Source organism: Thermobia domestica, chromosome 13 (assembly GCF_964235325.1).
Source record: "Thermobia domestica chromosome 13, izTheDome1.hap1.1, whole genome shotgun sequence".
Taxonomy (NCBI): Eukaryota; Metazoa; Arthropoda; class Insecta; order Zygentoma; family Lepismatidae; genus Thermobia; species Thermobia domestica.
This window is the reverse complement of record NC_137466.1, coordinates 92,626,548-92,648,509: the sequence shown is the minus strand read 5'-3', so window position 1 is coordinate 92,648,509 and position 21,962 is coordinate 92,626,548. Positions and strand designations below refer to the sequence as shown.

At 37.4% G+C, this 21,962-nt stretch overlaps 1 protein-coding gene across 2 annotated transcripts in view; it reads left to right on the top strand.

Annotated features, from left to right (window-relative positions):
• Sbp2 (SECIS-binding protein 2) overlaps positions 1-21,962 on the top strand; it is a 61,476-nt gene that overhangs the window by 14,673 nt on the left and 24,841 nt on the right. For both annotated transcript variants that reach the window (XM_081736092.1, XM_081736093.1), the window contains exons 4-5: positions 13,775-14,226; positions 21,595-21,815. In XM_081736092.1, the coding sequence (XP_081592218.1) occupies positions 13,775-14,226; positions 21,595-21,815 (673 nt within the window). The remainder of the gene's footprint in view (positions 1-13,774; positions 14,227-21,594; positions 21,816-21,962) is intronic.

Sequence of the window (21,962 nt, the reverse complement as noted above, 5' to 3'; positions counted from 1 at the left end):
TAAAAGAATGTACTGACCTTTATTTCGTGAAACGTTTTTTCTATATATTGCCAAAAGTAATGAATGTTAATGGAAGTATCACTATTAATTTAAAATCATCATTTCAACAAGTAAGGCTACGTAAGGATTGCAAATTACGTTTATACTTATAAAGATCGTTAATGCGAGAGCACTTCAGTTAGCGGCATGAAAATGGTAATGTAATGCAGGATTTCTTTATATAAATTATTATCAGTTATTGTAATAACATTTGAAGAGTGTAAAATGAGTTACTGGTCTGAAAATTGAGCCTGGATCTTCCGCTAACCTTGGTACACTAGCCTGTCCACTTTCTGACCATCCACATACATTTTTTTTTCACTCTTGAAGTTTGTGCTCAGATTTTCAGATTGCATGAACTTTGCCACGACTGCTGCTATGCTTCGACAGTTCCTCTCTATTAATAAGCTGTAGGTAACACTTCGGCTGGTGGTCTGGAGACCCTGTTCAATTCTCGGTCCAGTGCCTCACTTTTTAATCTGAATTTCAGTAAATTCACACGCATGGAGGATATGGCACGACAAAATATTGGTTGTTTCCTACATTTAACATATATTATTGGTTATTTTACCGACAGTCGAGAATTATAGGTGAGATTGAAGATATTTTCTCAACATTGAACAATCTAACTTCATCTAACAAGTAGTATATACTTCTATATAGCAGGATTTCTATAGAATATTTTCTGGATGTTCTAATTCCAGGTAATTGTAAGCGATCACCTGAGTTTACTAGTATATCGGATAGGTTAAACAAGTCACTGTTGGATGTAGTATTAGTTAATTGTGGTTGCAAGGAGTGTGTATTTAGAATTTTGCAATTTATCAGCTGTTCTGGGTTGATATGCTCTAGCAACATTTGAATGTACAATTAAAGTTATTATGGTCGTAATGTAGATAGATGGTTTGGAATATTAGAGAATTTTACGAAGTGTGTGTCCTTGTCTTTAGCTGTATTGGTGTATGTACTTTTATAGTAGCTAAAGAGTTTAGCGTTATGAGGATTTAGCGGGAATCGTAGGAGTACAATGCAAAGATGAAACTCCGTAAAATAAATTGTGTTTACAAGAAGTAGACAGAGTATTATAGTCCTTATTAACCCATACACCTCTATTCTTATAGTCTTGCAGCTGAAATCACATATCAGTTTCAAGCCCGTTCACTTAGTATGCTGCAAAGTAATATTATCAAAGAGGCCGTATGCTATATAGAACTTTTTGGTTCGTATTCTAAGGAGGAAAGAGGAGGTTTTAAATGGGAAGAGAAAATTTAAAATTTATGTAAAAAATAGAGTATCTCACGAATTCCTCATGTTAAGAAAATCAATCTCGATATGTGAACAGTTTTCTAAAAACAGTTCCATACACATATGACTTCTATAATCTGGACAAAGTATATGGCGGTAAGACAAAATGAGAGGCTGGGAGGGAGTGACATGTAAAAATAATCGAAAACGACTGATATTAGTGTGTAGTCCTTAGTTATCTGTGTCGCTGACATGAATAGTGACCTTCTGATGCCGTCTATGTCCAAGTTCAGCTCCCATCGGCATAAGATGGGGAGTTAAAAGAGGTGAAAAATAAAATGTTCAAAATGACCAAGATAAGGGTGGAATCCACGATTTTCTGGGCCGCTAAGTTGATTGGTGATAGGCCTGATGACGTTTAAACCCAAATTTAGTCAAGAACGTGTATGTCAGCTGGCCCAGGAATTGAAAGGGAAACTGTGAAGATGTTGGTCGTAGTTATTTATTTTACTCAATTCTTTGCTTTGACAGATTATTTACTTCTTCCTTTTTCTTGACTACGCCAAAATCGTTGCATTTCGTTTTGTTCTCTTCCGTTCAAATGTTCTGACAAGGAATCGACAGAGCAATGCCGAAGATGTTGCTTTTCGTTATTTATTCTACTCGGATCTTTATTTTCAAATATTGTGCATAAACCTGTTTCTTCCCGTCCAAGGCCGGGTGTTTCAGCTAGCATATATATGTACATGTATAGTGGTCCAAAAGTGTGGAAACACCTTAATGAGTGATAAATACTGCAAAGTATAACTGGAGTAACAAAGTAGGTGGGGTATAGAAATTGGGGAAATGTTTGATGACACATCATAATGATGTCCACCATCTTGAATTTTACGCAGTTCTGTTAAATGGAATGGGATCTTTGATTCGATCCCAGCTCGCGCCAAGTGAGCTTTGTGGTGGACAAACACCGTGTGCGTGGGTTTTCTTGAATTTTCCCGTTTCCTCCCATTTTCTTTATTCCATCATTTCATTCGTTTCTCATCATCACCGTCTCCTTTAGCCTAGCCGGCATAAACGTGGGACGTAAAACTTAAAGATTTCATTTATTTTTTTCTGCTAAATGGAAACGATAGGATGTGATATATCCTTTTAATATAAATTTTCATATATATTGAATGGCAATCTTATTTTCTCTCTTGCGCGGACCGTTACGAAGTTATGATTATTTCTTCCTTGTGTCCCCAACGAAAGAGACTAGTCCTACGGGAAAGACCACTTACTGTTATACATGTTCTTCATTCTGGTAGATTGTCAAATGAATTCTGGAGCTCCTCCATGGCTAAGCGGTTAGCGTACGCGCCTTTGGCGTGGGGGACCCGGGTTCGATTCCCGGCGGGAGCTCATGTGGTTCGGATTCCACGTTAATCAGTAAGTCCACGTCTCATATAGCCTCGCTGCAGAAAGGGACGCTAAACTAAAATCAACTCAACTCAAATTAATTCTGAGTTTCCAGTCACGCAAAACCTTGCGCAAAATGTCGGCTGTAGTGCTTTAACATGCGTCTACAATTCGTTCCTTGAGATGTTGAACATCCCTAATTTTCACCGCATACGCAACAGACTTCACATGACCCCACAGGTAGTAGTTCAGTGAGTCAGGTCAGCGGAACGATGTCTCCATTTTACAGTATGTCGCCGGCCAATCCATGCATTAGAAAACTGCTGATCGAGATCACAGGTACCGTAATGGGGTGGGGCGTCATCGTGCTGGAAAAACTTAAGAGAATGTCCATTCTCCGACAGCGGTGATGACAAGATGATGTCTTTTAGCATGCACCGATAACATCACCCGCCAGAAGTTCCCCACACGCCACAGCGCACCATCGTCTTGCCGAGAACACCTGCTGATGCGTCGAACCAATCCTGATTACTATTCGAACAGTACCGCACGTTCTGTTTGTTAACCTTATTTGACATGTAAAAGTTTGCCTCATCGGTAAACAAAATGTCAGAGACGAATGTGGGGTTTTGTCGTAGCTGCTCTGGGGGCCGCGGTGGCTCAGTGGTAGAGCGTTCACCTCTGATGCTTGGGGTCCCGGGTTCGATCCCAGCCCCCGCCAAGTGAACTTTGTGGTGGACAAACACCGTGTGCGTGGGTTTTCTCGGGGTTCTCCCGTTTCCTCCCACTTTCTTCATTCCACCATTTCATTCATTTCTCATTATCACCGTCTCCTTTAGCCTAACCGGCATAATCGTGTGACGTAAAACTCAAAGATTTCATTTCATTTTTTCGTAGCTGCTCTGTGGCCCAGGAAGCAAAATCCAGACAACAATCTGGATCATCTCTAAGGTGTTGGTGAAGTTTCAACTTATAAGTGTGCCACTTATTCACTGAGATAATGCGTGTGATTGAGGTGCGACTAACACCAGTTTCACAGGCTACACTACGCATGCTTCTCTCTTGGGGCTTGGGACTGAATGATGCCAGCACTGCCATAGTTGCTTCGTCTGTTGCTGAGTAGTCTACCAGTCTTGGGTCGATCTGCCAGATCCAGTTTCTTGAATTTCTTCAGCATATCCAATATCAGTTTCGTGGAATATCCAGTATTTGGACAGTATTTTTCCACTCATTACGATTGTTAATTAACAAAGTAACAATCACTAAGCGGTTATGAATATAGTGAAATGTATTTCAGAGTTTAAACTTAAAATAAAAATCCAAGTTTACCAATAATTACAGTTACCTGGAATTAACTAAAGTATCGTATTCCTATACAGATTTGTTTGTTTAATTGGAGCTCAATTCCTTTTCAGCACCGAGGCAATTTGAGACGTAGACCTACAGTTTAAGATTAAATCCAAACCACCGTAATGGCTTCAATGCTTTCACCGGGAATCAAACACGGTATCCTGTGCGCAAAAGGTGCATGCGCTAACCACTAGATCAGTGTGCACATCATACGAAAAGTAAACCAGTCGTTCAACGAGTGATTTCGAACAACATGAACTTTCGCACCAAAGACCTGAATGCTAATGATGTAGTAATGGAAAAACATTCCTTGTACAGACGTTTGATTGGACATGACAAATATAGATGTTGACTTTTCTTTTTAGTATAATGGTAAGAGTACTGAATGCTCACCATGACAATTCTACACACCTTTGTGTATTCGAGTGAAAGATAGTGAATAGCACTTGTTTCGAAAAGACTGCGTAGTTTCTTTGCTTTGTCCTACTGCCAGAAATTAAGTATAGCGGATCCGTACATTGTCAGCTACATGCTAAACGTGCCTAGGCTTTTTATTTCTTTTTCCTTCTTGTGTTGTTACACACTGCAGATTATGATATTCGATGCATGCGATTTTTTTACTTACTAGAAAATAATATTCCTCTGAGAATTATAAACATCTGTCAATCATCTATTACCGAAGAAAAAAGAAAAGAAAGCCGAAGTTATCGATAGATTTTCGTAGTGCTCACCCTTTAAAAAACCTCACCACGACCACCGATGGGTTCTATTGGACCACCAGTATTGTAGACTTTCGCCAGACATTAAAGTTCCCATTGGAGTGAACTTTGGCAAAGCACGGGTAAAGGAATTTGGTCCTCCTCATCCCTGCAAGCTTTCCGATGACCAGCGGTGCGTGGGCACTGATGTTTGAGGCGTCTTTCAGCAAGCCAAAGCCACATAAATTCATTGGATCTACGCTCTTTACGAGAATGTCTTGAAATAGAATGACATTATTTCCTAATTCCCGTTCTATTTGCTGATCAAAGTGCCGACTTGTTCTAACGATATAATTTAAGCCTTTTCATATGCATGATCCTTACTTGGTTGTCGTCCGCATACTGCAGTTGTGGGGTGTCGATCCGAAAGATTGGTATCATAATGGACTTGTGGAAGTTTCTTGCATTCATTTTTTTTTAAATATATATGTGTGTGTATGTGTATATATAATATATATATATATATAATATCAATTTTGCTCCCGACAGTGCCAAACAAAGTTGCACCGTTCCTTGGCGTCGCTGTTACGGTATGTCCGTGCATGAATATGACCACCAGCAATGAGATGGGTGTATGCTACATCCATTGTAATGATTCTCGGAATTTGAATTCCACCAGGTGTTTTTTATACAGCATCTTGCAGTTCATTTTTCGCTCTGCAATGTAGGGGCAGGGTGGCACATTGCTAGAATGCTTACCTCTAGTGTATGGAGTCTTGGTTCGATCCCGGCCAAGTAAATTTGTGTTGGAGAGCATTGGCCGTGGTTTTTTCGATATACTCCCGTTTCCTTCCACGTTCCCATTTCACTGATTCTTCCATCATCATTCCTTTGCATTAATAAACCATCTCTCTTAGTCTAAACAGCATAACCATGGGATGTTAAACTGAAAGATTTCATTTCCCTCTGCAATGTGGCATGGGAGCAGGTAATGTATGCGAGCCTTACGGGCACACCTTAGCTAGAGCTGCTTACGAATGACTGTGCTCACAGTTGAAGATAATCAAATTGTATCGTTGGCCCGTTGCACGTTGTTCGGTCGCGGATTTTCATGGCATGCCAATCGGCAAATCACCTGCAGCACTCCGGTTGTTACCTTCCTGTGTGCCCTCATTGTGATGCTTTTCTGGGTAGCTGTTTCCCCTACGGACTCCTGATTCATATAACGGGCCACAATAGCTTTCGCAGTAGTCACCTCACGTGTGAACATAATGACATTTGCACTATGCGTAAATAGAAAAAAGAGCACGAAAAAGAGCCATGACTCACCCTACCTAGTAACAATTTAGGTGCCATTTGACGACAGTTAACCATTTGCAACTTCATACACACTACTGCTTACTATAGCAGACATTTTCTTCTAGTTGTAGCTTCGTTTTCTAGGTACCAATGTCATTCCTAATTCGGTCCTGTATAAACCGAACAACTTTTTGTATTCCTCTGGTTTAACAACTGACACTACCATTTTAAATTAAAAACATTAGATTAGATTCAAATATCTTACCTTTGATGAGTTAGCCTATTTTCAGGGAATTAATCCTAAATGGTAATTTCCATGCTGCTTTGCCCTGGCAAAATTACCAGCCGACTCAATAACGAGCATAAAACACGTATTAAATCCTTTTAACTGTATATTGTCCCCTTTTTTCTTTTTTTAAAAAAAGAAAGAATCTAGCAGTAAAACTTGTGATAAATCTGTCTTGTATTGATCCGACAAACCGTTATGAAATTTTGAAACTGTAGCAACATTATGAAATAAGAAATTATTACAATTTTTCATTGTTGAAGTTATGTTAATAAATGATAGTTGGTTTATTTAAACAGTAAAAATCTTTTTTCTTCTTCTTCTTCATTTTTCCCAATAAAACCTGCGAAATGTGTTTAATATTTACGTGTTAGCTGTTATCTCTAAACTTAAATTGCTTGCTAAATTAGACTTTAACGTTTTCGCGGATGCCTCATTCTCTTTAGTAAAACATAGAAGATACACAAAGGAAAATATTAGTTACAAACAGCCTTGTAAATAATTACTGAATGGAGTGGAATAATGGTCGAACGATAAATTGGAATAAAACGAAATTTATAATATTATCTCGCAAATACATAAACCCAAAATCAAAAGAAACATAAATGATAATCTTATAAAACAATCCAAAAGCATTAAAATACTCGTATTATGGCATCAATTTGAATGAGAGGTTAAATTGGAAAAACATGAATTATTTAAAAAGTGAAGCAGTTATTTTTCGGCGTTAGTGCTGTATCGCCAGACCACAAGAAAATCTGAAAAAAAAAAAAAGTATTATTTGGTTTCTCCCTCAAATCACTAGGTTGTGACTCTGGCTCACTTGGTAGTAAGATTCGAACTATAGTGTGGACGTATGCATAAAAACTACAGTGCATAAAACACTAACCAAATTGTGCTAGGTGGGCACTAAAAAGCACGAATGTTATCTAACCGAGCCAGGGCAGGAGCGCAGCAGTGGGATTCGAATGGAAACGAGGGTGTGCGTCCGTAGGGAACAAATGCGTCAGTGGCGGTGGGTATGCGCATAAACGATGAGAGTGGATAAACACTTTATATGGCATAAAATACATGACTTATTTGTTGCACAGCTTTAGGGGAAATACTAAATACCATGCAAAAAAAAAAAAAAAAAAAGAAAAAAAAGTACCAAAATATACTCAATTAGGTTAGGTTAGGTTAGGCTCCTCTTCTTTTCAGATGTAGTTTCAATTCGTTTTCACATTTACGAGAAACTGTTCGCCTGTTTTAGTAGACCTTGTCTTTCACACAATTTCAACAACTGACGCTCGTTATTTTTGTATTATAACGATAAAACTGAAAAATGATGTCACAATCTTGTAATTTATTCACCATTTCGACACTGTCTTTCCCACGAGTAAATCATGACAAGTATGCCTCTCTGCTAAATAATCCTTTCCGCCTCCACATACAGTGCCGCTTACATCAAAAACAACCATTTTCTTAACTTCAACTATTCTCCTCACCTGACTTTCACTTACTCTCCTCAAAATACAAAATAAATTTTCCAGTTCACCCGGTAAATTTCCTAAAATTGGTCCAGCGATACAGCACTTAACCCTATTTTCCAAATTATTTATATGACTAGCTTCCAAAAAATGGACCCTTCCATTCCTTGTACTATTCAAAAACAATGCCAAGAAGCAAGATTGCTCTCCGGTTCTATTTTCTTCTCTCCAAAACTCCAAAATTTCATCCAACAGCGTATTAGCCAGCAATATGGAGTTCAAAACTCAAATTCGCGCAACCTAACTTCTGCCTAAAGAAACTAAATATATGGTGCCTTCCATTTCAACTCAGGCAGAGCATGTACCATCACCATCTCAGATATTGTTGAAACTTTTTTTATAGCAACTAGACATGTTTTTAAGAGACCCATATTTTTTTGTTTTGTCGAAAAAAATTTTCCCGCCAAGTAATGGGCCATCAAAGACGGGGAGTACAATTTATGAATTGTAGAAGACATGAAAAATGGTCAAATTCGGAGCCTCACCATTCGGCTATGGAGACAGGTAGAGTTATAATTCTTGTTGTGGTATGTACATAGGGATATAAATAAACTATATTTTATTATAGTTTGGTTTGCGCATGCGAATCTTTTTGTACATAAATTAACAAATGAACGTCAATTTATCTAAAAAGTGGAAGTTTGCGAATTTTTTTCGAGCACTTCTGGTTCGAATTTTAAAATTCTGTTTTCACGGTTGGTAAGACCTGGTTACCCGCTTTCCGAAAAATTTTTTGTATCGCTTCTGTGTGCAACCGTTTTGTCGCAAAAAATTCGAGAAATTGTAAAATTTTCAAAAATCGCCATTTTTGGGCGCCATTTTCTCGAAAACACCATCTTTTAAAATTCTGAAATTTTGTCAGATGGTTCAACTTTACATGAATAATAAACACACCAAATACCATTCTCGACCAATGCTTCATGAATTAATTGCAGCCTTTTAAAGTTAGCGAAATTTTGTTAACTTTGATGTCACAGTTAGCAACACTGGGAACAATAAAAGTGCAATGATTTGACGATGTTTGTGGTTCACATTCATTAAATGAAGAATAAAAAGTTTTCTTGACTGTTTTTTTAAGTATTTTTTGATCAAGAAGGATCTCTGAAATAGTAAAATGAGCCTCCTCCGTTTTCTTAAACCAAAATAATCTGAGGTGGAAATTACGATTACGAAACACACAAATTTTAAGTTTACTTGAAATGGCCATCCAATAAATTCTGATGATCTACAAAAAGCCTGAACTATTACCTTAGTGATGATTTGGAATGCTCCATACAAAGTCTCAATTAAGTGCGATGTCATTATAGTGATCGAAAAAGGACAAAAAGTTAAAAAAAAAATCTAAACGTTTTCTTACGCGTTCCAAAGAAATTTACTGACTTTTTAAACAGAACAATCCCAACATAAGAATGGATCACTCGGAACTTTACAGTATTCGACTAAAGTGGGTCAGTCCGCAACCTGCGAGGGAAGTGTGTATGTGTGTGTGTGTATTGTGCAAATTTTAAGTTAGCTGCTACTGCGTTGCTTCAAATCAAAGATGCAGCCTGTATTGAAACTGTCATGAGTGACCTATTTCCTTTAGTAGTATGATCCGTAGAAAATGACAACTGTCTTCTTCAAGAATGTGGTGAATGTCCTGGAATGGAAGGAATAAGTGTGGAGTCTTTAATTATTGATCCTGATGAAAATGAAAGTGTTACGTATGCCATATGGGAAAACTATAATCTCGTTAAAAAGCTGTGCCACTTTCTGTTTTCGTATCGTACATTGCTGGTTTAACTGTAAGAATTGTAATTCATGACTACATCAAGAAAATCCAAAGAGAATTAATTGCTACCGAAAAGCACCGTATAAAATTTCAAGATACAAATTCTATTTTACTTCATGTGGACTTCGCTGAAAACTGGACTGTTATTCTGCAAAGTGAAATTCAGAATTATCACCGGAATATGAAACAACTGACAGTTTTGTTGTAATAAACGACGATAAAACACACGATTCGGCTCATGTACTCATAGCCATAGACAAGATTCTAAAAATACTCTATGGCGAAAGAAAAGCGAAAATATGTTTTATAGAAAAAGGTTTGAATACGAGAAAATAAGTGTGTACAATTACCCAAACCGTGTCAGTGATTTCTGATGGTGCTGCATCCCACGTTAAAAATCGCTTTCAGATGTTCGAGATGCAGACAGGTCCGATAAAGCAGTGGTTTTGCAGTGAAACCGGCCATGCAAGGGTTTCTGCGACGGTATTGAGGGGGGGAGGTGTAAAGAATGTGGCAACGACGCATAACCTTAGACAAATACAGATACACAGTATTAAAACCGCAGAAGAAAAAAAAAAAACGAAATGAAATCTTTACGTTTTACGTCCCATGCTTATGCCTGTTAGGCTAAAGGAGACGGTGATTATGAGAAATGAATGAAATGGTGGAATGCAGAAAGTGGGAGGAAACGGGATAACCCAGAGAAAACCCATGAGCACAGTGTTTGTCCATCACAAAGCCCACACGGCGCGAGCCGGGATTGAACCAGGGACCCCAAGCACCGGAAGTGAACGCTCTACCACTGAGCCACCGCGCCCCTACTAAAATCGCAGAAGAATTCGTGAGTATAGTGCAAGTACAAACTCTGGGTATTACTCTCGTTTTGTTGCCTGGAACTGAATCCGACGACTTCCGGAAGAAAAAAAGGGAAAGTATGCGACCAGTAACTGGTATTCAACGAAGTCATCTTTGGCTTTCGGGAAATGGCGAAGTTTTTATGGCAGTAACGGGTCACCATGAACTAACTTCATGCTTCCCCCAAATTCGAACTTCTGCAATTCAAAGTGTAGATTTAGGAAATCTGCAAAAAGGAACTTTTGTTACATACATATATGTATGATAACCAGTGGTGTGTAGCAGAATTATTATGAATAAATCATGAATTACGTGAAGTTGAAGTACTGTGTATGCTTCCACCAGCATTTGTGACTATCGACAATGTGCTACGCAGGGGCGGATCCAGGACGGACTTCTGGAAGGGGGGGGGGGGTAATACTGCTACTTAGAGCTACTTTTAAGAGCTTCAAACTCTAAGATCGGTTTTATTTATATATAAAATGAAAAAGTTTCTTTCCCCTAGATCCACTCCTGAACGAGTTGTGAGTGAGCCAACACCTATTGGAGCACCTGCACGGTTACATGCTATTAGCGAAGAAGACACCAACCAAGCAAATGATTGGTCCATGTAAAAAATAAAATAATAAAAAAAACAGTGAAATTCTGTTTCCGAAGACCATTTTAAATAAGTGAACTTGAAATTTGTGCGTTTCGTAATCGTAATTTCCACCTCAGATTATTTTGGTTTAAGAAAACGGAGGAGGCTCATTTTACTATTTCAGAGAGCCTTCTTGATCAAAAAATACTTAAAAAAACAGTCAAGAAAACTTTTTATTCTTCATTTAATGAATGTGAACCACAAACATCGTCAAATCATTGCACTTTTATTGTTCCCAGTGTTGCTAACTGTGACATCAAAGTTAACAAAATTTCGCTAACTTTAAAAGGCTGCAATTAATTCATGAAGCATTGGTCGAGAATGGTATTTGGTGTGTTTATTATTCATGTAAAGTTGAACCATCTGACAAAATTTCAGAATTTTAAAAGATGGTGTTTTCGAGAAAATGGCGCCCAAAAATGGCGATTTTTGAAAATTTTACAATTTCTCGAATTTTTTGCGACAAAACGGTTGCACACAGAAGCGATACAAAAAATTTTTCGGAAAGCGGGTAACCAGGTCTTACCAACCGTGAAAACAGAATTTTAAAATTCGAACCAGAAGTGCTCGAAAAAAATTCGCAAACTTCCACTTTTTAGATAAATTGACGTTCATTTGTTAATTTATGTACAAAAAGATTCGCATGCGCAAACCAAACTATAATAAAATATAGTTTATTTATATCCCTATGTACATACCACAACAAGAATTATAACTCTACCTGTCTCCATAGCCGAATGGTGAGGCTCCGAATTTGACCATTTTCCATGTCTACTACAATTCATAAATTGTACTCCCCGTCTTTGATGGCCCATTACTTGGCGGGAAAATTTTTTTCGACAAAACAAAAAAATATGGGTCTCTTAAAAACATGTCTAGTTGCTATAAAAAAAGTTTCAACAATATCTGAGATGGTGATGGTACAATTTTATATTTTTTTGCCTGAGTTGAAATGGAAGGCACCATATATTTATTGTGACTTATACATGATTTGAAAAGCTCATAAATTGTATTTTGTCACTGGTAGCATTAACGTCTTACAAAAAATATTACAACATACCTACATCCAAAATCAAAACAGACGTTTAACATACCACAACAAAATTCCATAGATATACAAAGCTTTTCCTCATTACAGCACAGCATTACATTACTCATTAGCACAAAATAAAATTGCAAAATACATACTCCTTACAATGCTTCTTAATCGCCGTAAATTTGATGACTCCTTCATGCAGTTTGTTGGATGTACAAGAACTATCAAAACAAATAATCCCAGGAATATGATAATACCTCAATAACCCTCATACCTTTAATTACTCCTTCGTACCATTTACTGCGCATACAAGACCTATCAAAAATAAATAAATAAATAAATAAAATAAAAAAACATCCCTGGAATATGGCAGTATCAAATCCATGAGTTACCAAATGAATATTTACATATGGATCAAAAAAGAATGCATGGTATCGGCTGCAGTATACATTGTATCAAACTACGTGGATATCTTAATAATTTAACTGCATGAATGGCCTCCTCGGTTACCCGATCTTACTGTTTGTCATTTTTGTCTTCTAGGCCATTTTAAAGACGTTATTTATGTGCCTCCACTCCCAACTATTGTGTATGATCTGCGGAATCAAATTTCAGCGACAGTGACAATAGTGACTCCACACATGCTCACATCTGTGTCTCACATATGTATATATGTCTACTCATGAAATTGAGAACTTACGCCGTTTTTCCAGAAAAGTGGAAGTGTAATGATATTGCTTTAAATGAACTCCGAACAATGAAAAATTATTTATGTTCTTCATCGTGGATTATTTGGCATTATTTATAGTATATCGGGTGTTCTAAAGTGGCACCCACAAACTACAGAGCGTACCTTTCGGATCCTCAACTGGAGACGCGAATTGCACTATGTAGCAACGTTGTAGATAGGGAACTACAGAGATGATCTACCAATCATTCAAATAGGTACATCGATTCTTTTCGATAGACCTTGACACTAGCACAACGATGTAACTGCTTGGTGGATTCGTAATGGTTCTAATTTAATCTTTGACGCTGCCACATAATGAAAATTTGATTCTCCATAATGGCTTAGAAAGACCCCAGAGGATGTACATTATATTGGATTTTCGCTTTATTTTGACGTGAAAACTAGTGCTCTGTTTATGAGCGCTGTTTTCAAAACACTCGTATACAAATCAAACGACAATTTTAATATAGTGTTTTGTTATAGTCATAAATACCTTATGTTAAGAATACATTACCTAAGACTAATATATTTATGAATAAAACAGCGAAATGTTATTACGAGATTCTGTCATTTGGAGTTTACTTTTTTTTTTTTTTTTTTAATAAAGCACTATTAACTATGAAAATACATGTATGTGTTATGTTTTTCGTATTATGGTATAGCTAATAAAAGAAATTAAGGATTATTTTAACAGAAAACAAAAAGTTAGTTTCTTTGCTGTTCGTTTTTGAGTATTTTCATTTTAGAATTGCGCAGTTAAATAAGTTCACGCTGGAAGTATTGATTTTATGAATAGCGTCTGAATGAAGTTACAGTTTTTTTTTAACAGAATTTTTATTATTTACAAACATGTACAGTACTGTAAAGATCTTCGTATTTACGTTTGCATATCTTTCAGAAAGCACAAGCCAAACTTCAAAAGAAGAAAGAAAGAGATATCGTGACAGGTAGTAAAATAAGAAAAAAGCAAGAACCGGAAGTCCGATATGGTGGAAATATTCTGGACGCATCCAACCCCGAGAGGAAACGAGGCAAGAAGCGAGAAGTTCCGAAGAAGAAGAAAGTAACTCACTTGAAAGGAGTAATTTTGGCAGAACGAGCCAAGCGAAAAGCCTGGAGACAAATGCAACTTCTAGTCAACTTACAGAACAAAGCAGTGTTGCAAGAGACAACAGAGAGTGGTTCATCTGGAGGTAGTGAAGTGTACATTTCAGAAGATAGTAGTTCGCAGAGAAACGAAAGTACGAACGAAGCTCAGGTAGATAAAGATGCTAATACGTTCTTTGCAGAAGATATCACTAGTGTTGAAAATCGAGCCAAAATATTAATTCATAGCAGGAAATTCAGAGAGTAAGTAAAATGTTCTGTTGATTCAATAGTTCACTTATTATTTCATAACATATTACGTTATTATTATATTATTAATGTGAGCTGCTGCTCCTTGTTAATGAATGAATCTGACGTCTGAGTATAAAAATAAATTATTTCTTCATTCATAGCAAAACTTGTGTCATGGTCATACCAAGGTAATGGAGTACCCCCCCCACACACACACAAAAAAAAAAAAAAGTCATGCGGCAATCGCGGCGTTGGGCTGTTGGTGGTAATATGTTAAGATGAACTCCGTACTATGTGACGAACAGTTTGCAGTAAACCGAGCAGACGGTGCTAGTTCAAACTGGGGGACCTCTCAAAGGGCAAATCTTTAGCGCTTGGTTATGTGATCCGATGTGACGAAAGTGGCTAGGATGTTGTGTATGTCGCAAAGCCAGTGTCCAAGGCGATAGCAGCCCAAAAGTTGTCGACAAAAAGATAAATGTGATCGGAAGAAACCTCTCAGTAACAGACTCCACCGACCATTAAAGTGGATTGTTACTCAGAACTGTTGTGTGACAATCACAATCCTCCGCGAAAGTTACATGACATGCACATACAGGGTCCGATTTCACAGGCTAAATCGCTGATAAAAGACCATAACGCATTAGTACGATTCCAATGTTCCCACGGACATACATCATAACTGGAAACGTGTAATATGTTTGGGTGAGTATTTCCGTGTGACGAATGCCCAAAGAAACGTATGATAAGCAGTGTTTCCGCCCAGCCAAGAAACATAGCTCTGTAATGCTGTGGGCTGCAATATCGTGGTTTCCAGTGAGCCTTGTGCTGCCGCTTAAGGTTGCGTCACAGCTAGAGATTGCGTTGCTATTTTAGGGGACTATGGGTATCTTATAGTCCAGATGTTGTTTCCGAGCAATGACGCCATATACCAGAATGATAATACGCCCATTCACACAAGTGGAGGTGTTATGTGATTTGAAGAACACTGGAATGAAGTTCAATACCTCTCCTGGCCCGCCTAATTCCAGAATCTGAACATAATTGAATATCTGTTGTCTGTTTTGTACACATGAATCCGATGCAAATTTTTGCCTTTATTCTCTCTTAGAGATGCTCTGTGCACAGAGTGATGTAATATTCTATTTGCTACAATTCACACCTCTGCGACTCCATTTTACATAGTATCAGAGCTGTTCTCAGGACGAAAGATTGTCCCCAACGCCACATTAATCTGGTAAATTGCACTTTTTTCAGGTATTTATATTGGTAACTATCTATCAGTCCTATATATATATATATATATATATATATATATATACACGAGGGGCATTCAATAAGTAAAGAGACAAATTGCTATAGCTCAATAAAGATTTATTTCAATCTTCCAAAACTAAGGCTATTTTTCAATATAATCACCCTTTACAGTTATGCATTTGTCCCATCTTTCTTGCAGCTTCCTAATTCCCTTGGCGAAGAAATCTTTCGATTTACCCCGAAGCCACCTTTGCACCGCTGCCTTAACTTCCTCATTGTTAGCAAATCTTTTTCCACGTAGGGCGTCTTTGAGTAGTCCAAACAGGTAAAAATCAGATGGGGCGAGGTCTGGGCTGTAGGCAGGATGAGGTAAGACCTCCCAACCCAATTCTTGAAGCTTATCTCGGGTCAGCTGGGCTGTATGAGGGCGGGCGTTATCGTGCTGAAGAATGACTCCTTTTGACAAGAGTCCACGGCGTTTGCTCCTGATATCTGGTTTAACTTTGTGTTCTAGCATCTCAGAATAGTATAGGCTATTGATAGTTCGGTGATCTTTAAGGAAATCGCAATAGATTGGACCCTGTGAGTCCCAAAAGATGGTCAGCAGCACTTTACCAGCGGAAGGTTGAACCTTGAATTTTTTGCAAACTGGAGAGCTAGTGTGTTTCCACTCCATACTCTGCCTTTTGGTCTCAGGGTCGTAGTGATGGATCCAGGCCTCGTCGCAAGTCACTATTCTTCCAAAAAAAGCGTCACCTTCAATCAAACTTCGTTAAGGCTTGACAAATGGAAAGCCTTGATTCTTTATGAGCGTCAGTAAGCTGTCTGGGAACCCATCTGGCACACGTTTTTTTGTACTTTAAAATGTTCCTAATGACATTGTGAACAGTTCCAACACTTACTTGAACTTCCTCAGCTATCATTTCAACAGTAATTCTTCTGTTATCACGAATAAGTCCGTCAATCCTCGATTCCAACGAAGAACCAGAAACTTCCACTGGACGTCCACATCGGGGTTCATCACCTACACTTGTTCGGCCACTTTTAAACCGATCAACCCACTTGTACACATTCGCACGGTTCATACAACTGTTACCGTACTGTCTCAACATTCGAGAAAAAATTTCACTTGGTTTTACACCTTCTGCGACTAAAAACCTAATGACTGAGCGCTGTTCTAAGGTGCAATCTTCTAGAGGACTTGCCATGATGAATTGATATTTTTGAAGTTATGTTGACATAAAATTACGAAACAGCAGATCAGAGCATATCCCAAGGTTGCCAGCTAACACCCCTGAAACAAAAAAAAAAAAAAAAAAAATTGATTAGTGTTAAAAATATAGACTTTCTCTCTTATTGAATGATCCTCGTATATATATATATCTGTGTGGAGACGGGAATCTTCTTTAACACCTCATCACGGCCTCTTTAACGTTATCCAGCGTCCCAAATGGTTGCCTTTCATTCTTGAAAAAGAATGTCGGTGCGAAATCGAGGCTGTAGGGTGTCTGGGGCACCGTTCCCACGTTGTATTTGGCCAGGTACTCGATCACAAGTAAGGTGGTGTAGAACGGCACCTTGTCGTGATACAGTCTCCAGTTGGCAAAGATCTTCCTAGCACGTTGCACTCTTTTCCGTTGCCTTTTTCGAGGATTTTCACGTAAAACTTACTGTTCACTGCATGTCCCTATGGCATAAACTCTTTGAGGGTAACACCTTTTGAGAGAAAAAAGTCGTTCAGTCGATAAGCATCTCTTTCACCCGGAACTTGCTCATCCGCGCTTTTCTTGTGCGCGGGGAATCAATCGTATGGCACTCTACACTTTGTCTATTTGACTCGGGGTCATACTCACACCTATGTCTCGTCACCATTAACCACGTTATCTAAGAAAAGCGAGTCACTTTCACAGCGGTCTAACAGTTCACGCGAGATGGTCACACGAGCAGGCTTCTGAGTACCGACAGCACCTTGGAGATAATCTTGGCACACTCACTTTTTGTACTTTTTCGTTGCACTTGTAGTGCTCCAGGTTAGCACTCAGTATACAGACATCAATTCATACATTACGTTTCAATTTGTTTTGTATTTCATGCTTTAATTTAGTGTGTATAATCGCTCCCATATCGTAAATCTGAGCCCGAAAGCTTATTTCTTTATATGAAGTATGACTGGAGCTGGCAAGAAAGGTCTAATTCTGGAACCTGAACAGGAAGAAAATAAAGAGAATTTAAGAATTAAGAGTAAACACAAGATTTCAAAACAAAAGTTTACGGACTAAAACGTTAATCTTCGTTGAGATTTAAAATATATTTCCAGGAAAACGGCATAATATTAACATTAAAAAGAATTTGTTTAACTAGAAAGGTAAAATTGTTATAAAATTAGATTCAATATATTTAATTGTATGGCAGAGGCAAATATGATAAGTTGCTGAGAAGTTATTTCCTTCGGGGAATGTCTGCCCCGACACCGTTCTGCCACATAACTAAAAGGATCTGTTTTTGCTAACAAGCTTTGGATGTTCATCAAAATTCTCAGTAGGAAATTGAATATTGAAGTTCGACTTTAAATAACGAACGTAGTCTCACGTAAATACTATTCAGCAGACTAAAAAGTAACTATAATAATCGTGAGACCAGGTACTGTTAAATGTCTACAAATAAAACGGTTACATGCTTGTATGTCATAGAATGCGTTCGTAAGCAAAAGTTTCCTTAAGCTAAGAGCAAATTGAACTTTCATAACAATGTACTTACCCGACATACCCTCGGTGTGGAATATAGGGTAGTTTATTGTTCTCTTGAAAGAAAGAATATGCAGTGTAGTAGAGTCGACGATATGTATGAAGTTTAATGAATAGATGAATTTGAAGGTTAAATAAATATATACATATAAATAATGAGGGCATAAGAGTAACAAAATAAATAATTTTGCCATGCACTGGAAATTATATTATAAATAATATAATAAAAGAAAAAATAAAAAAGGATAGAAAAAGAGATAGGAAAAAGGAAAATACCTAAAATAAATACTTACTTGATAAACGCTGAAGAGGAATCCATTGATTCTTGTAGTCGATGAAACACCTAGGAAGCGAGAGAAGGGAACGCTACCTGAAAGAAATAACGTAAGATTAAAAGACGATAAGAAACCTTAGCCTAACGATTACTTTACAGGATATAAGCACTAACTACTGTAACAAAGATATGTACAACGTGAAGTAATACATACGGTGCGAGAATGTTTACTTGTTTATTCACTTACCTTGCTGATAGAGTATATGTAGACGAGACTGTTACTTGAATTTTATGTTCCATACATTGTAACTGGTTCAGATTTACAATTCATGATCAATTGGAAATTTAATATTGTCATCAAATCATTCCATGATTTTAGGATAATTTCATGTAGCTTACGCTAAGTTCGTCACATTGTTCGTGAAATTCCGTACGATGTGAAATCAACGTCTTCCTTGTGATCCTAGTTCATTCAAGAACCCGGACATTGCGTTACCGATGCGTAATACAAGCAATTCCTCACTGGAACTGTTGTATTGCTTCGTTCATTAGCCATCGTATGGGATTGTACCTCGTAGTATGTTAACATCTGTAACATACCACGTGATAGAACGTTGGATGCCTCATGACGACGGTGAGTGAAGGAGACGTACGACATAGCATACATCCACGCATGTGAAGGAAGAGAAAGTAAGAACCGTGCGTGTAAATGAGGATGAGGCTACCACACTCTGAGTTGTTGATGGATATCCAGGGTGTTCCGTGTTGTCAGTCTCCTCTCTTTCCTCCCAGAACATCTTATACCAGCGGAAAATTGTCCTTAGACAATGTTTTATCCCTATAAGCATCCCTAATCATAGTCATGGTCTCCAAACCCGATTTTCTGAGCCTAACTCAAAATCTGATCGCATATCGTTGCTTCATTCAACGTGGCATCCTCAAGTCGAACATGGGTTCAATCTAGGAGCGATCCGAACACTGTAATGTGACGCAGGCAAGTGACGTGGCTTGCGTTTCTTTTCCAAGACCCCCGCCACAAAATCGCCTCATTCCAGCAATCCGCGTTGGCAGGAACATATCATTCTACTTATTTTTGGGACAGACTCTGCATATACCCTAGAACAGGAAATAAGATATAGATGTTAATAAAATAATTATGTTTTTTTTAGTCACGAATAATAAATAATTATTTTTGTCTGGAAATCTTAAAGAAAATAAGTGAAATTTCAAAGAAAATCAGCCTTATGTAGATAGGTTCTGTGTACAAGGGCTTAAATTAAACTAATTATGCACAAAGGTATATTCCGGGTCCGCTAAGGTATTTAGTCCGGGACAGTAATTATTGGTTAAACATAATAAAAACTACCTGGAATATAATTTATGCACAAAAAGCAAATAATAATAATAATAATAATAATAATAATAATAATAATAAGCTAGAAACCAAAATTTGCCGGTTTTTCATGCCTCAAAAACACTAGCTGCAACATAATTTCTTTTGGCTTTGCAGCTGGCCCCCCCTCAAAAACGACGGGCCCCTCCTACATAAACCTGCTGGCTACACCCCTGGCTAGCTATGTCCATTTCAAGTGCTAGCAATCATTTCAAGTGGTTCACCCGTTTCCCTTGATGATGAGACTGACAACCTCGAAGACATTTTTATATATTGAAAAAAAAAGAAAGAAAAGAAAAGAAATATCTTCCCTTCTCTCGGTAAAAACAGAATTTACGGAAACTCTGTGGCATTTACCCACTTGTTTTGAATACACATTTTATATATCAAGTTTCATATCCCTATCATGTCTTTAATCTTAATGGATTTCAAGATATGGCATCTTATTATAGAAATTGTAATTCCTATCCTTTTTTCGTCCCGCCTTTTTTCTTTCCTTTTAAAGGAAACGTAAAACAAAACACTGAAACATGTCTTTAATTATTTTAAATTAAAAGTCCAAATGCCAATTTTCATGTATCTAACCTTAAGGTATTTCGACATATGGCCGTATATTTTAACAAATTCTAAAATTTCGTATATTTTAACAATTACAACTCTTACCCTCTTCTTTTTCGTTGTAGTGGAATATATATATAAACGGTATCTAATTATTTTAAATAAACAGTATAAATACCAAATTAACCTTAAAGATTTCGATATGAAATGATTCTTTCAGTTTTACGTCCGATTATGCCGTGTATGCTAAAGAAACGGTGATAATGAGAATGAATAAAATGATGGAATGAAGAAAGTGGGAGAACCCCGATAAGACCCACCTACACGGTGTTCATTCACCGCAAAGCCCACTTCGCCCGAGCTGAGATCGAACCAAATATCCCACGCACCAGTGGTGAACACTCTACCACTGAGCCACTCTGCCCCATAAAGGATTTCAAGATATGGCCATCCTGTTATAACACTTGTAACTTCACCTTTTTGTCTTCCTTTTATGGGAAATATCAAAAAACTCTGAAACACGTGTGTAATTATTTTTAAATGGAAAGCCCAGATACCAAATTTAATGTTTCTACCCTTCAAAACTTTGGAGATAGGGACATTTTACTATGATAATTGACACCCCTATACCCCCTTCCTTCATCGTCTAATTTTCAAAAAATCCGTCCTTAGTCGTACCTTAACATCACAAATCCTTTGCACTGTCAAAATTTCAAGTTTCTACGCAGTTTCGCCTGGACGTTGATCAGACTCTCAGTACTATTTCTTTTATTTATATATAGATTTATTGATCTATTTTCGTTCGGTGAGTCGAGCAAGTTAATATTAAAGCAGTTGAGAAATAATAATAAAAAAAATAGTAAACTCACAATTGTTTCCATCGCCAAATCTACATACTACGTCGTTGAATCGAATTTGCTATTTTTACATTTGCGCTCCAGAAATAATTTCTTATAACACTGATCATCATTTTTCTCATTTAAGTGTTTAAGTTTTGTTTGCCCTTTGAAATAGGTAACGAAATGGAAACTACATATAACCGTAGTTTGAAATGAAAGACAATCCTGTGTATTTTGTTTAGTACATTTCAATGTACTGTATTTTGATTCCACACAAATGGTTATATATATTTTCTCCTAATTTATTTAATATAGCTACTGTGATAATATGATGAGCCAAGAGTTACAGGCTGCGGTAAAAGCTTTGATCCAAGACATTGTAAGATTCCAAGATCGGCAGTATGAGAGAGATCCCGTGAAAGCACACGCTCGACGGAGATACGTGGTTGGTTTGCGTGAAGTCAGAAAGTATCTTATGTTAAAGAAACTCAAACTCATTATCATTGCTTCTGATTTGGAAAGAGTTAAATCCAAAGGTAAGAAGTAATATCTTACTCAGAAAATAAGCAAATCATTTTTAAAAAATTAAAAATATGTGTTTATATCTCCTCTTTGATCCCTAATATTTTGCCTATATTTGACAGTTTTGTTTGCGAATTAAAGATAAGTTTAACGGTTACAAG